General features: G+C 61.1%; 7 protein-coding genes across 7 annotated transcripts; 5 read left to right on the top strand and 2 right to left on the bottom strand.

Moving 5' to 3' along the window:
- Nucleotides 1-225: 225 nt before the first annotated feature.
- COLE_01031 (uncharacterized protein) lies at nt 226-996 on the bottom strand (the record flags this gene model as incomplete). Its single annotated transcript, XM_018419615.2, has 1 exon — nt 226-996. The coding sequence occupies one exon, from the start codon at nt 994-996 to the stop codon at nt 226-228; it is 771 nt and encodes a 256-aa protein (XP_018281824.1).
- Nucleotides 997-1,853: 857 nt separating this feature from the next.
- COLE_01030 (uncharacterized protein) lies at nt 1,854-2,051 on the top strand (the record flags this gene model as incomplete). Its single annotated transcript, XM_018422120.2, has 1 exon — nt 1,854-2,051. One exon carries the CDS (start codon nt 1,854-1,856, stop codon nt 2,049-2,051), a length of 198 nt encoding a protein of 65 aa, XP_018281825.1.
- Nucleotides 2,052-2,981: 930 nt separating this feature from the next.
- Nucleotides 2,982-3,562, top strand: COLE_01029 (uncharacterized protein; the record flags this gene model as incomplete). Its single annotated transcript, XM_018420199.1, has 4 exons — nt 2,982-3,018; nt 3,150-3,309; nt 3,348-3,452; nt 3,484-3,562. 4 exons carry the CDS (start codon nt 2,982-2,984, stop codon nt 3,560-3,562), a joined length of 381 nt encoding a protein of 126 aa, XP_018281826.1.
- A 532-nt stretch (nt 3,563-4,094) lies between these two features.
- COLE_01028 (uncharacterized protein) lies at nt 4,095-5,335 on the bottom strand (the record flags this gene model as incomplete). Its single annotated transcript, XM_018425137.1, has 5 exons — nt 4,095-4,391; nt 4,430-4,742; nt 4,775-5,088; nt 5,124-5,272; nt 5,308-5,335. The coding sequence occupies 5 exons, from the start codon at nt 5,333-5,335 to the stop codon at nt 4,095-4,097; spliced, it is 1,101 nt and encodes a 366-aa protein (XP_018281827.1).
- A 154-nt stretch (nt 5,336-5,489) lies between these two features.
- COLE_01027 (uncharacterized protein) lies at nt 5,490-6,608 on the top strand (the record flags this gene model as incomplete). Its single annotated transcript, XM_018422121.2, has 5 exons — nt 5,490-5,628; nt 5,660-5,864; nt 5,896-6,039; nt 6,072-6,216; nt 6,249-6,608. The coding sequence occupies 5 exons, from the start codon at nt 5,490-5,492 to the stop codon at nt 6,606-6,608; spliced, it is 993 nt and encodes a 330-aa protein (XP_018281828.1).
- A 1,000-nt stretch (nt 6,609-7,608) lies between these two features.
- COLE_01026 (uncharacterized protein) lies at nt 7,609-8,782 on the top strand (the record flags this gene model as incomplete). The annotated part of the gene is made up of 2 exons (XM_018419617.2): nt 7,609-8,553; nt 8,588-8,782. The coding sequence occupies 2 exons, from the start codon at nt 7,609-7,611 to the stop codon at nt 8,780-8,782; spliced, it is 1,140 nt and encodes a 379-aa protein (XP_018281830.1).
- Nucleotides 8,783-11,734: 2,952 nt separating this feature from the next.
- On the top strand, nt 11,735-13,173 carry COLE_01025 (uncharacterized protein; the record flags this gene model as incomplete). The annotated part of the gene is made up of 2 exons (XM_018426374.2): nt 11,735-12,036; nt 12,171-13,173. The coding sequence occupies 2 exons, from the start codon at nt 11,735-11,737 to the stop codon at nt 13,171-13,173; spliced, it is 1,305 nt and encodes a 434-aa protein (XP_018281832.1).
- Between the last annotated feature and the right edge of the window lie 252 nt (nt 13,174-13,425).

Genomic DNA, 13,425 nt, shown 5'->3' with positions numbered 1-13,425 from the left:
ATTTAAAGGCCGAGGAACGTGCACGAAGTGCTCGGCGGGCTCGGCGTGCTGGTCGGGGGCCGAGGAGGATCGAAGTGTAAGCTTGGAAGAAAGCTAGAGATCAAGGAAGCCTCTGGAGCGTGTCGTGCGGTAATGTTGAGCGACGAGGCCTGGGGAGGTGGAAGAACAAGCGTGATGTATCCAAATGTGCCAGGCGGCGGCGACTGGCGGCGGGGCCTGGGAGGATCAAGGATCAAGGAGAGTCGGAGAGTGCAATGGAGGAATCGGAAACGATGGGTGATATGCGGGGAGCGTCACAAGCAACCTTGGACGGGGTGGATAGGAGTGAATCCAAGAGGGCCAAGCTGCCAGTTGCCAGAATGCCAGAGACAGTGTTGTGGATGTTGCAAGAGTCTTCTTGATGGATGGACCTTGGCCAGGGAACGCGACGACGGCGACCGTTACACCGAGTGGGCTGTGGCACGCAGAGACGAAAAGGTATTCTTGGCGAAAAGTGCTAAGGGGGAGGGGAGGGGAGGGGAGGTGGGGAAGAGGGGAGCGATGGGAGAGCTGAAGGGGAAGCCGATATCGCTTTTGGTGACGTCTGAGGGGGAAGTTGTGGTGGGGCAGTGAGGTCGTAGAGTGGTGGACGGAGGAGGGGAGTGAGCGTTGTGGAAGAGACTTGTGGTGGTGTTGGAAGGAGAAGAGTGGGTGGTACGTAGTAATGGGGTGGGTGGGGAGGGGAGGGGAGAGCAATAGTTGTCGAGCTGTCGAGACTAAAGTTGAGAGGACGACTAGGAGGACTAGGAGGACTAGGAGGGTTTGGGTGATGCGCCTTATTTGCTGGATGATGACTGCATCATCGCTCGCATGCAGCATGGTCGACTCTGTGCGTAGCAGGTGAGGAGCTACAGCTACAGACTCTGATGAGGCATGAGACACCCACCCCCAACTCCTCTCCTCTTCTGCCTCCTGCCTCCTGCCGCCTTGACTGAACGATCTATCAAACCAGGGCATCTTGAAAAGTGGGTTGCATTTCCCATCCCTTTGGCCCCCGTCGCTCTCGTAGCTCGTTGCTCGTAGCTCGTAGCATCCTCCATTCCGGCCACTCCCAGCTCCCAGGTACCTCGTTCAGAGATCAGAGAAGTACTCCATCCATGCCATCCAGTCATCGTCGCTGTCACTGCCGCTGCTGATCGCTGATCACTGCGGCCTCGAGGCCGTGAGAAGGCCGAGAAGGGGGATCTCTCCGTCAGGCAGGACAAAAGTAATAGAGACTGCCCGCCGGAAACAGGACACGGCACGGTTGGGCACCAGGGGATATGAACGTATACGATACGGCATAACGTCACTCTCTCTCTCTCTGGTCGCGCTGGTCGTCTGCCCCGGCTGCCGGATGCCCCGCTGCCCCCCCGCACCGCTGGTACCGCCCTGTCAAAGTGAAGCAATTACCAAGTGAACATACCGTCCCCACCAATTGCCTCCAAAGCTCCATACCACTTCCCCTCAATCCCCTGACTGCGCAGCTGGTGTGATCGCCAGAATCCATGCGTTCCATCTCCCGCCATGCCGCCGCAGCCGAGGGCCGAGGGTAAGCAGCTCAGAAGCAGTCCTCAGTCCTCAGGCTCATGTTTCAGGGGTTACACTCTGTCAGAAACCCAGAAACGCCGACTCTAACTCTGAGTACCTGAGTGCGAGTGCATACTCCGTCTCTCCGTCGGTTTCCAACTCGAGCTGAGCTCTATTCGGCAATCGCTGGTTTATAGCTGGTTTGCATGGTCTGCAGACCTGCTGTGCGGCCCTCGATCCACCAAACCTTGTCCACCCCACTCGGCAAGTCCTCGTATCCCTCGTACGTCTAACGGACGCCCGTCATGACGATGTGCCTGCGCAGTCAGCCACCGGGCGATCAGGCGAATCACTCCCAGGCGATCAGCGACTCCCCACAGCTCACATCCCACAGCCCACAGCCATGCATGCATCTGCATGTAATTATCGATCCCTTGCATCCCTCTCGTCACCATGCTGCGCCGGCGACTCCGCTCCGTCAGCCCTCACTCTACTGGCCTTGAATATCCTCGAGAACACAGCCATGCATGTACATCTGCTCATGGAACAAATTGGTCGCTCTCGTGTAGTTTACACGGCGGCGCGGCGGGCGACACCCGCGCCTATGGGCCGCCTCCGGGCCTGGCCCAGTCTTGGCAGAGACAAGCACGGCAACGCTACGCTGGGCCGGGCTCGCCTGCCGCCTGCCGCCTGCCGCTGCCATCTGCCATCTGCTGGTGCCCGCCGGAATGCGATGAGCGCATGGGAAGCCGATCTGACGAACGTGGGCGTGTGTGGGCTTGGCCTCTGTCATCGTCTGGCCGTCAATCCTCAACGATGAGATCAGCGAAAGCCAGAGATAAAGAATCGCTCTCGTCATGATCTCCAGCCACCAGTGTTCGGCAGAGCTCATGATAAACTGATGCACTTCCGATCGCTGTGGCTTCGCTGTCGCCAGATCGCCAGATCGAGGCCTGGCAAGCCATGTGGCATCTAACCCGCCTATCCGCCATGGCCACGGCCGCCACAACCCCCGACTCCGAATCGCCGCATCACGTGATGGCCACGTGCTGCGACGCGTCATTCCTCGGCGGCATCAAAGCCGCGTGTTTGCCACCCATTGTTTGGTTTGAATTGTGGATGGTGACTGCATTAGGATGGCGAGTGAGCGAATAGGCACATACTGAGCACGGGCCACCCCGTGGCCTGGTGGGGCACGCCAGCCAGCAGTCAGCAGTCAGCAGTCGCAGTCAGCCAGCCGGCGTTGCCACCGACCACAGCTCGCGCACGCTTGCATCAACACTTATTCCATCGCTGCCACCACCGACCGACCCCGACAGTAAGTCGGCCCTGTCGCCCGTCCATCCAGCTGACTCGTCCCGCGTCACGCTTGCCACCCTATCTTCCACTCCACTCCTCTTCACTCTCCACTTCCAACACAAGGTATACCCACCATGGTCCGCTCCAAGTTCAAGGACGAGCACCCGTTCGGTACGTGCGCCGTGCGCGTACTTCTGCTGCTGACGCTATCCTCGCCATCTCGGCACGCCGCATCGCTCCGCATCGCTCCCCCCCCCCCCTCCTCTCGTCGCCCATCGCGCGCCGCCTTATCCCCCCTGCAGACAAGCGCAAGGCCGAGGCCGAGCGCATCCGCCAGAAGTACTCGGACCGCATCCCCGTCATCTGCGAGAAGGTCGAGAAAAGCGACATCCCCACCATCGACAAGAAGAAGTACCTCGTCCCCGCAGACCTGACCGTCGGGCAGTTCGTCTATGTCATCCGGTGCGTCGCGCCGCGTCCCGTCGCGTCCCGTCTGACAGCAGGAAGCGGATCAAGCTGTCGCCCGAGAAGGCCATCTTCATCTTCGTCGACGACATCCTCCCGCCCACCGCGGCGCTTATGAGCGCCATCTACGAGGAGCACAAGTGAGATGCAGATGTGCGGCGCTGACGGCAGGGACGAGGACGGGTTCCTGTACATCATGTACGCATCAGAGAACACGTTTGGGGACCTCGGCTTCGAGGCCGCCGAGTAGGCCCCGCCAGCGCCAGCTGAGCCACACCGGCGTATCGGGCGGCAAGAGCTGGCGCAAGTGTATGATTGTATTGTTCTGTGGCTACGTGCATGAAGTATTAACGCGAGTTGGCGGTGGCGACTGATAGTGACTCTGATGATAGGTGGAGGGAGGGGCAGGGCAAAGAGCGCGACGCGCTCGGTGGCGACATGACATGCCGGCTTGGCTGACGGCACCGAATCGACTCAATGGTCGAGTCGTCGGAGGCGATGCTCGCCCACGACCCAGGCATGCAGACAGAGTGCGCCACGACGAATTTGCCACCCAGTTCGAGCGGATAGCTGCGTCTGTATCGCGATCCGCCACCTGGGCATGAGAGCACACATCGCTGGCCGGCACCACCCCCAAGCTTCGCGTGACGAGGCCAGGCGATCCGCCTCGTTGGGCTGTAGGCGCACACGGCCTCTCAAGGCCACTTGGGCGTCGCCTGTTATCTGTGGTGACGACGTCGGACCGCGCACGATTTAGGGAAATGGGCGCCAGTGGCCTGTCATCACGGCGCCTGACCATCGCTCCCGAACTCCCCCTCGAGAGACCGCTCCAGCTCACCCATCCTTTCTCGCGCGAGACGCCGCAGCTCCGCCCGAACTTCCCTGTCCCACCCGTCCGCCTTCCCCTCCTTCACCATCTGCACCACGCTCTGTGCGCTCGCGCGCTGCGCCGGCTCGAGGCGCAGCACGGCTTCCAGCACGCGTGTGGGACCTTCCGGTGCGCCCAGGAGGGTGGAGAGATCCTGTTGTGGTTGCGGGTTGAAGTGGATCTTGCCTGCGTCAGGCAAGGAGAAGAAGGACTGCCGTCAGCCTGTGTCTCGACGGAGAGAAAGCTTACAGGCGACGACTCAGCCGTCGGCGTCCCAAGCACGCTGAAAATACTGCCTGCCAGCCCGAGATCACCGTAGGTCGCGTCAAACAGGGCAACGTCGCTGGAGCGAGCCCCGCCGTCGAGGGACAGGGGAGGGCTCTCACTACCCGACAGACTCGAGACATGAGATGAACCACCATCACTGCGAGACCCCGGAGCACGCCGCCATCCCGTGAGATGGCGATACAGCTCCGCGAGCGTCGCACCCGCCGCCCACAGGTCTAAAGCGGCCGCATCGTACGTCACAGGCCCGAAGAGGAGTTCTGGTGCGCGATAAGGGCTGCTGTCAATTTCGTCCCACGCATCGCTCACCCAGTCCCGACTTGGCACACCATGCCACCTCCCCCATCGTCTCCTTTACCGTCGCCCCCGTCCCACGCCGTCGCAAGGTCGATAAGCTTTGGCTCGCCCTCCGCCGAGATGCAGATGTTTCCCGGTTTGATGTCCCGATGCGCAACTCCCTCTGCGTGCAGAAAGCCAAGGGCGGAGAATAGACCGCGCGCCACGAACATGAATGCGCTTTCAGACATGGCCAGTGGTACGGCGATGTCGAAGAGCGGTAAGGGCAGCACTTCCAGCGTCAGTCGGTGCTCTGTAGTGTACGAGTAGTCGAGCAGAGTGACAACCTCCCGTTAGCTATATCTCTTCTTGAATGCCTTACATTTGGGTGCCTCAAACGCCCGAGGAGACGCGCCTCGCGTGCAACATTGTGGGGACGCAGCCGAGGGTCATCGCCATCCGCTGGAGCGTGGACCACCTTCACCACCACGAGAGCGGCGCGGCGCGTGAGATACACGTCAGCCTGAATGCCTGATATCAGATTCCAAGCCGTCCACGCAACTTACCAGAGGCGAGGAGCCTTGTGGCAGACATGTTGAATGTGAGATGTGAGGAAGAGAAGTGGACTTGCAAAGTGGAGGTGGTCGCCAAACAATCAGGGAGAACATTAGCGGCGATAAGCTTCCGCTAATGACTACACTCTGTTTGGACGCGTCGCGCGTTCCCCTTCCTCCACTCTCACATCAACATGGTCGGCACCCAACGGCGCCGCCGCCGCTCAAGCGACATGGACGACGTGCGCCGCTCCGAGGTCTTCGCAGCAGTGGACCCGCGCGAGAAAGCCAAGATCTCGCGCGACTTCAATGCGCTCCAGAGCCGCGCGGACGGTGCGTCCACCCCCGACTTGCGCTGATGCAGACATGCGCGCGAACCTCGAGAATGTCGAGCCCGGCGCCATCATCGACATCTTGAACGGCGCGAATAGATTATATCGCGTCCGTGATACCGATATCGCGAACCAGGATGCCCGCGTGGTGCGCGAGGCGGCAGAGATGAGCGCCGCGCTGCTGCGCAAGCAGAAGCTGGGCGGGGCGTCGTTCGACGTCGACGAGCTGCTGGCCAAGTGAGACCAAGCTTGAGGGGGCTGACGTCAGGGTGAAGCGTGTGCTGGAGATTGAGGACGAGGAGGAGCCGGGGAGCGACGACGAAGAGCCACGGCGCGTCAAGCTAGGCAGCTGGGAGACCATCGGGTGGATGGCCGCCAAGATGAGCCGGCGTGCGCCTGGGATAGACTTTCTGTGAGTTGTCGTGCGAAGAGTGCTGATGCCAGGTATGGCCCGCTTGGTGTTGAGCACACGCGGAAGGAGAAGCGCGCGCGCGTGCGGCAAGCTGTCGCGCCGGAGCAGCGGCCCGTCGAGGTCGAGACGCAGGGGAAGGCTAAATCCGCCGATCCCACACTCGCAAATGTCCGGAGCGTAAGTCACTCACCGGAATAGGCTGACGGAAGGTGGCGAAGACGCTGCACTCACTGGATAGGCATGGAGCAGGCGTCAACTTCTTCGCCTTCGTGTGCAACCCCGAGAGCTTCTCCCAGACGGTCGAGAATTGCTTCTATGTGTCGTTCCTCGTACGTGAAGGGCGGGCTGGGATCGACGTCGCCGACGACGGCCTTGTGAGGATCTTTGCGCGCGAGCCACGGCACGAGGACGAGGAGGGCGAGTCGTTTTCCCACCAGGCTGTCATGGAAATGGACATGGCGACGTGGCGCGAGGCCATCGAGATCTTCGATATTCGCGAACCGCTCATCCCCACCCGCGCACCAATCGCCACCGCAGGGCCATCTGCGACAGGCTGGTACGGAGCATAATGTGTAGTGTACATATGTAACAGTAATCTAATCTACTTCTGCGCGTCTGCGATTGGGTTAGCATGGATCGTCACGCGCTCAAGCTTGATCTCCTTCTCCGGCCGATTCTTGGCGCTGACGGGTACCCGTTCAATCATGTCGAGCGTGCTGTCTTGCCCATCAATGACGCGCCCGAAAATGGTGTACTTCCCATCGAGCGACGGCTGCTTGGCGTACGAAATGAAGAACTATATGAGCTAACTGAACTTGAGGAACTCACCTGTGACTTGTTGGTCCCAGGCCCGGCGTTGGCCATCGCCACGACGCCGCGTGCATTGAACTAAGTCAGCTACCGCCGAAGCAGAAGCTTACCTTGAGCGTCGACCGCACCTCGTCTGCAAACGGCGCGCCCCAGATGCTCTGTCCGCCCTTCCCTGTTCCCGTTGGGTCGCCTGGAGTCAGCTCGCACTCGCAAGTGAGAGCCTACCTGTCTGCACCATGAATCCCTTGATGTTGCGATGGAAAAGGCAGCCGTCATAATACCCTGACGCACAGAGAGCAAGGAAGTTCTTGGGTGAGTTCAATCAAAGCAGCGGCAAAGTTGGGTGAAGAGGTGCTCGTTGAGAAGCCTCATAGTCGCTGGAGAACAGCACTCACCTCCGCCGTCTTGGGTACGGCTTCGCAGAATACTTCGATCTATCGTCAGCTCAGACCACATGCTCAGCTTACTTTAAGGTCGCCTAGAGACGTGTGAAGCGTAACAGACTGGAGGTCAGTGTTCAAGAGCTCCTCAGCTCACCATCTTGCCGGTAGACTCGATCTCTTGAGATATTGGAGATGTCAACAACTGATGTTCAACTTCGGGTGGAGGCACACACCCCGAATTCGTGGCATTTTGCCACCTGTATCATAAACCGGCGTCATTCCGCAATCTCGAGTGCGATGCGCGCTGCTCGCTTTGTCGTCCCCATCGTTCATCTCACGCTCTCCAGTATCCTCGCCTTTTGACCCGTCTTGCGCGATGGCAGCATCGAGTGAGCTCGTCTTTCCCAGGCTAGACCCAGACATCTACCCCGCCCTCGCATCCATCTCCTCCACCGCCCCGCCTCCACCTTCACCTGGCGAGCAGGCGGACGCAACGCCGAGGCCAGAACAGCGCCGCTCTCATTCCTCCGCTTCCCTCGGTCTGCTCTCTGCTCTTCCTGCCCACGACCTTCTGCCCGATCACTCGCACCCATGTTGCCGTCCCCCAGTCTTCGTGCTGGCCGCCGACGGCTCGAGCGTGTATCGTCTTGACCCGAAACCAGCGGCGGAGCAACCACCGCCCTACGCCCCCATCGGGCATGGCGGTCGAGCACGGGCGGCTACAGAGCCTGCCTCTTCGCTGGCGCAGCAGTATGCATTGCCCGAATCATCGTCATCGCCTCGTCCCACGCGGTCACAAGAGCGACAGACCTCGCCACTAGGACAATACGGCACCTTCACTTTGGATCCAGAAGCAGAAGAAGAGGAGATTCCCACGGCAGCGCGCGTCGGCTCCACTCTCCGCACGATCTTGTGTGGTGACCGCGGCGTCGCACTCCCATCTACTGACGAAAGCGCATGGCGACGATACTGGGCGCCATTGACAGACCGGGAGCATTGGCGCCCCCTCCCACACCTTCTTCTTCTCAACTTTCCTTTCGGGTTGATTCTCTGGCCACCATTACTGGTCGGCACGGCGGCGGGCACAGCCCTTCTTCTCACACTCCCGCTCGGGGCCGTCGTGTGGTGGCTCACGTTACTGCTAGCTCGGTGGGCCGCGACTCTCGAGCTGCGGATGCAGGCAGTACACGCACCGATGCCGCGCCCACGTGTCGTGTTCTATCGACTCCGCGAGCCGTTGTCTGAGCAGAGCACACCTCTTGTGGAGCGTGGAGCTGAAGCTGAGCGGGACACACGCTTCCTCGCTAACTCGTGGGCTATGGTAAGCTACTTCGAACGTCAATGAGCTGATCCAGTTCACCGACCACTACTCGTATGCGGCACTCGCCTACTTCCTCCTCATCAAGCCGCTCGTCGTAGTCATTCCTACCATCCTCCTAATTGCGTTGTTCCCAGTCTCCCTCGTTCTCGTCCCCCTCCTCCCAATATACCTGCGCGCTGCGGCGGCATATGGACGTGCACAGGCGCGCACCGCGGCCGCCAATCTGTAGGGCGAACAGTGTGACAAATTGATATCCGCCTTCTAGACTTCCAGCATCCGGACCAGCGCTGGTCAGTGATCTGCAGCGCCTCAAGAGACCGATCCGTTCATCATAGTGTGGTTTACCCGTTGTAGCGTATCGAAATGTTGGCATGCTCTTCCCCACTACAGAACAGGCTAAAGTACAGAAATCACCACCTGCCCACCGGCCACGGGAGGGAGACTCATTCCTCCGTCGGTCATCTCCGCTCATCACCAAGCACGCCTCGAGACGTGCCGAACTGCGGGGCCTCAACAGCACCACGGCATCTTGATGGCCGGTTGACCCGCGACGGAGCCGATATGTCACTTGTGGGCACCCATATACCGCACGTCTCTCGTCTGTGCTCTAGACAATCCCTGCTCTCATCATCATGGCCGTGGGTATTCACCAAAACGATGCTGACGGCAGACTGTCGCACCCCAACCCGGAGACTCCTGTGCGCGCATTCAACCTCCCCAATGGTACTGAGAGAATCGCTAACGCCAGACCGTCCGACGACGCTCGACGCCGGCGCACACGGCACGCTGCGCGGCATCGAGATCGTGGGGCCTAACGGCGTCAAAGCCCGCCGCTTCTGCCAGGTTCCCTTTGCGCGCCCTCCCGTCGGCGAGCGGCGCTGGCGCAAGCCAGAGCCTCTGCCCGCCGACTACTCGTGGGCCGAGGTGCGCGGCGAGGAGTTTGGCGCGCTTGCCCCTCAGCCAGAGTATCAGGTCCGGAAGTGAGTTGGCGCCTCTGAGCTATTCCGTAAGCCTTGGCGCTGACATTAGCGACAAAGGCGACCTGTATCCGATGGGCGTGCCCAACGCCGTGCTCGACGAGGACTGTCTTACCGCCAATGTGTGGGTGCCGGCCGGCACGCCGCCGAAGGGCGGCTGGCCCACCTGGGTGTTCCTGCACGGCGGGTGGCTGCAGATCGGCAACCCAGCCATGACGGACAAGAACGACCCGGCAAACCTCGTCTCGGGGCCCATGCCCGCGCTCGTCATCGTCCCGGGATACCGGCTGGGCTTGTTCGGCTTCCTGGCCGGCAAGGAGGTGCAGGCCGAGAACGATGACGGGACGGCGGGCAACTTCGGCTTCTGGGAGTGAGTGGACGGCGGAGCCGATCCGCGGGGCTGACGTGCAGCCAGCGCTTGGCGATCGAGTGGGCGGCCGAGAACGCACACCACTTCGGCGGCAACGGCGCCAACATCACCATCGCCGGCCTGTCGGCCGGCGCGTATAGCGTCCAGATGCAGCTGGCGTACGAGCTCAACAGCGGTGCAAAGCCACTCATCTCGCGCGCGATGATGTTCTCCAATGCGCTGCCGGCGCAGTGCAAGACGATCGAAGAGAGCCAGGCGGGCTTCGACGGCTTGGCTGAGGCCTGCGGCGTCGATGCCAACCTCAGCGGGGAGGAGAAGATGGCCGCGCTCCGCAAAGTGCCCATGCAGGAGCTTGTTGACAAGGTCATGCACCTGTGAGTGGCGCTTTTTACTCTGCGAGTGGACATCAGTATGCTGACAGCAGCAAAATCCATACGTTCCGCGGCGTTACGGACGGCGCTTTCGTCCACCCCGAGATGTACACGCGCGTGGTCAACGGCGACTTTGCGCGCCGCTTCGGAGAGCGCGGACTCGCCGTCATCATTGGGGAAACGCCGCAGGAGGAGGTCATGTACGGCGCGACCAACCCGCCGCGCTCGCTGAATGACATCGCCGTCCAGCTGGAGAACTATTACAACCCCGCGGCGGCGCGCCAGCTCGTCGCGTGCTGGCCCCTCCCGTCCGCGCTGCAGGGCTTGAAACCCGACGAGCCGATCACAGAGAAGGCACAGGTGGACGCGGTCAAGCGCATGTTCGGGGACATTGTCGCGCATGGCCAAGTGTACGTGAGCGAGCGCGCGCTCGTCCGCTCCCTCCTGCAACACTGCCCGCCGGAGAACGTGCTGCGCTTCCGCCTGGCCTGGAAGCCCAAGTACTTCGCGGACAACGCCATCTTCTCCGGCGTCGTCACGCACGCAGACGACCAGTGGGCGTGGTGGTACCTCTCGCGCTTCGGATTCTCGGCGGAGGAGGATAAGGTCATCCGCGCTTGGCTCGCCCCGGTCGTGCCTTTCATCGCGGGCGACTACAAGGCCGCCGCGGAACAGTGGTACGGCTTCGTCCCGAGCCAGAAGGACCAGACGCGCTTCCGCGAGTTGCGGGACGGCAAGATCGCCGTCGTCGAGGACGAGCGCTGGGCCCGCTGCATCGAGATCGCGGATCAGATGAGCAAGTGATGCACGAACTAGACCGGGTGATGGGCATGTCTTGGGTACGGTATCTTTACGCGTCTGTCCATTGACATGAGGTGGTGATGGCGGCAGCATGAGACGGCTGGCAGGGACAGATGATGTTACTGACGCGATTGTTTTGTCTCCGGGCCTGACAAACCCCGACATTACCGTGGCGTCGGTTTCCACCTTGATCAGACAGCACAACATGGCCACAAACATTACTCACGACCATGACTGCTGCCCCAGATCGCTCATGTACGGCAGAGACCGCGCAGGGTGGCAGAGTCCGGACATTGACTGTGCCTGGGTAACATCAATAGATGCCCCGGCGCGCTCGCCGACACTAACAGGAATGCGTCAAGGTGGTCAAGCTAAGCTGCTTCTGTGGTAGTTGTTCTTCTTCTTGGCTGAACAACTGCAACCTCCCTTCGTGGGTGGAAGAATGTGCCCGCGCCTTGCGCCCTCCCCCAAATCAAGACGAGTCTTCCAGATGGGTGACCTCACCTGCACCGCACCAGATATATCTATTCATTTGCGTGGCTCATTTCCCCGTCACATCAAGATATCGATACCTCATCATCAGCAGCTTGTTCGTCCGCTTCAAGACTATCTCAAGATATCTCCTACACCGTCCCTCGTGTTCCGCCCAACGTGTATTCAAGATGCACCTGACCCAGCTCCTCAGCTCCCTCCTCCTGCTCGTACAGGCCCGTGCAGTGCCAGTGGGCACTTCCACCGACGAGAAGATGCTCGCAGCGCCCGTCCGGATCCCCATTCGCAGGAGCGGCGAGTCCAGCGACACCCCTCACCGTTTTCAAGATGGCCCTAACTGGGCCGAGCGCCGGCCTAGCTGGAAACGGTCTCTCCCTCCCCGACAGAACGCTGCAGTGGGGACAGGGCCTGTCGGCACCCAGGATATCATCAACCGCCGGAACACAATGTACACGGTGCCCATCGATATCGGGTAAGTAAGATCCGCGCGACGCGCCCGGGGTGGTACTTTGTGGCTTGGCTGCGCCCCGCCTGCCAGCCAAGCATTACCTCATCTGATTTGGCCCACCCCATTTTGCAGCTAGAGTCGCACCCCGCTTACGCCAGTACTCCGCCCCAGTCGTTCGAGGTGCAGCTCGACACTGGTTCCAACGGTCTGTGGGTGCACACCAGCGCCTGCCAGAACGAGTGCCCCCGCGTCAGAGGCTTTGACCGTGGCGCATCCGCCAGCTACAACACCACCGGCGCCAGATTCCGCGCCTCCTACGTGGCGACCCACATCGACGGCGAAGTCGGGACCGACACGATCACCCTCGGTGGCTACACCGTCCCGGGGCAGGAGTTCGGTGTCGCCCTCGACGTGAAGGGCACGGGCTTCAAGGGCTCAGACATAGTCGGGATCCTGGGCATGGGCTGGCCCATCAAAAGCGATAACAAGTTCCCGAGCACCACGCCGTGGTGGGTGCATGCGCTGGAGGGCAAGGGCGGGGCGAGATGGCCCAAGCCTATGTTCGGAATTGCCCTGCGCGTGGCGCAGGCCGGCAAGAACCAGCAAGCTGTTTACGGAGGCGAGCTCACGCTCGGTGGCGTCGACAGTGAGGCTATTATGGGCGGCGAGAGCGCGCTCAGGTGGCTGCCTGTCAGCAATCCAAACGCATGGGAGGTGTTCATGGACGATCTCGTTGTCGGCGGCGCGAGTATCCTCAAGGTGGACAACGGACGCACCATCCCAGCCCGAGCGAGCCTCGACACGGGCACAGCCGGTCTGATGGGCCCATTCGCGGCCGTGAAGGCTCTGTACGCGCGCATCCCCGGATCCTTCATCGACGAGAAGGTCAGCCACCCCGGGCAGCTCGAGTACTACCGCTATCCGTGTGACAGTATGCCCGAGGTCGACTTGACTTTTGGCGGCACACGGTACGCACTCCGCCCCGAGGACATGTGGCAGTATCGCAACAAGCACAACCAAAGCAGCACTGAGGAAACGTGCCTCGGTAACATCTTCGGTTGGGCCAGGGAGAAGTGGATCATCGGCGACGCAGCCTTTCATACCATGTACGTTGCCTTCCAGCACGATCCGCCAGCCATTGGCTTCGGCAAGCTTGTGTAACCCCGCAGGACTGTAGCGATAGCCGTTGTGTATACTACATCATGAAGGGACTTCCTAGACGTAACGCGGCGTGGGCCGCTCTCAAGCATGCCAAGATCAAGCTGGATGAGTGCGGATTCGTGTTGGGTGGGCCGAGGGAGCGGCAGTTGCCGCCGGTCCAACCGGCACCGTGGAGCGGGGCCCGAAATTGAGTTTAAGCTCCCCCGCTCACTTGCTGTTCACCGCCACTTCTTCCAGCGCTCTCCATCGCTC

The sequence above is a fragment of the Cutaneotrichosporon oleaginosum genome (assembly GCF_008065305.1).
Source record: "Cutaneotrichosporon oleaginosum strain ATCC 20508 chromosome Unknown ATCC20508_contig01, whole genome shotgun sequence".
NCBI lineage: Eukaryota > Fungi > Basidiomycota > Tremellomycetes > Trichosporonales > Trichosporonaceae > Cutaneotrichosporon > Cutaneotrichosporon oleaginosum.
The sequence above is the reverse complement of the archived record's forward strand: the minus strand, read 5'-3'. Positions and strand labels throughout refer to the sequence as shown.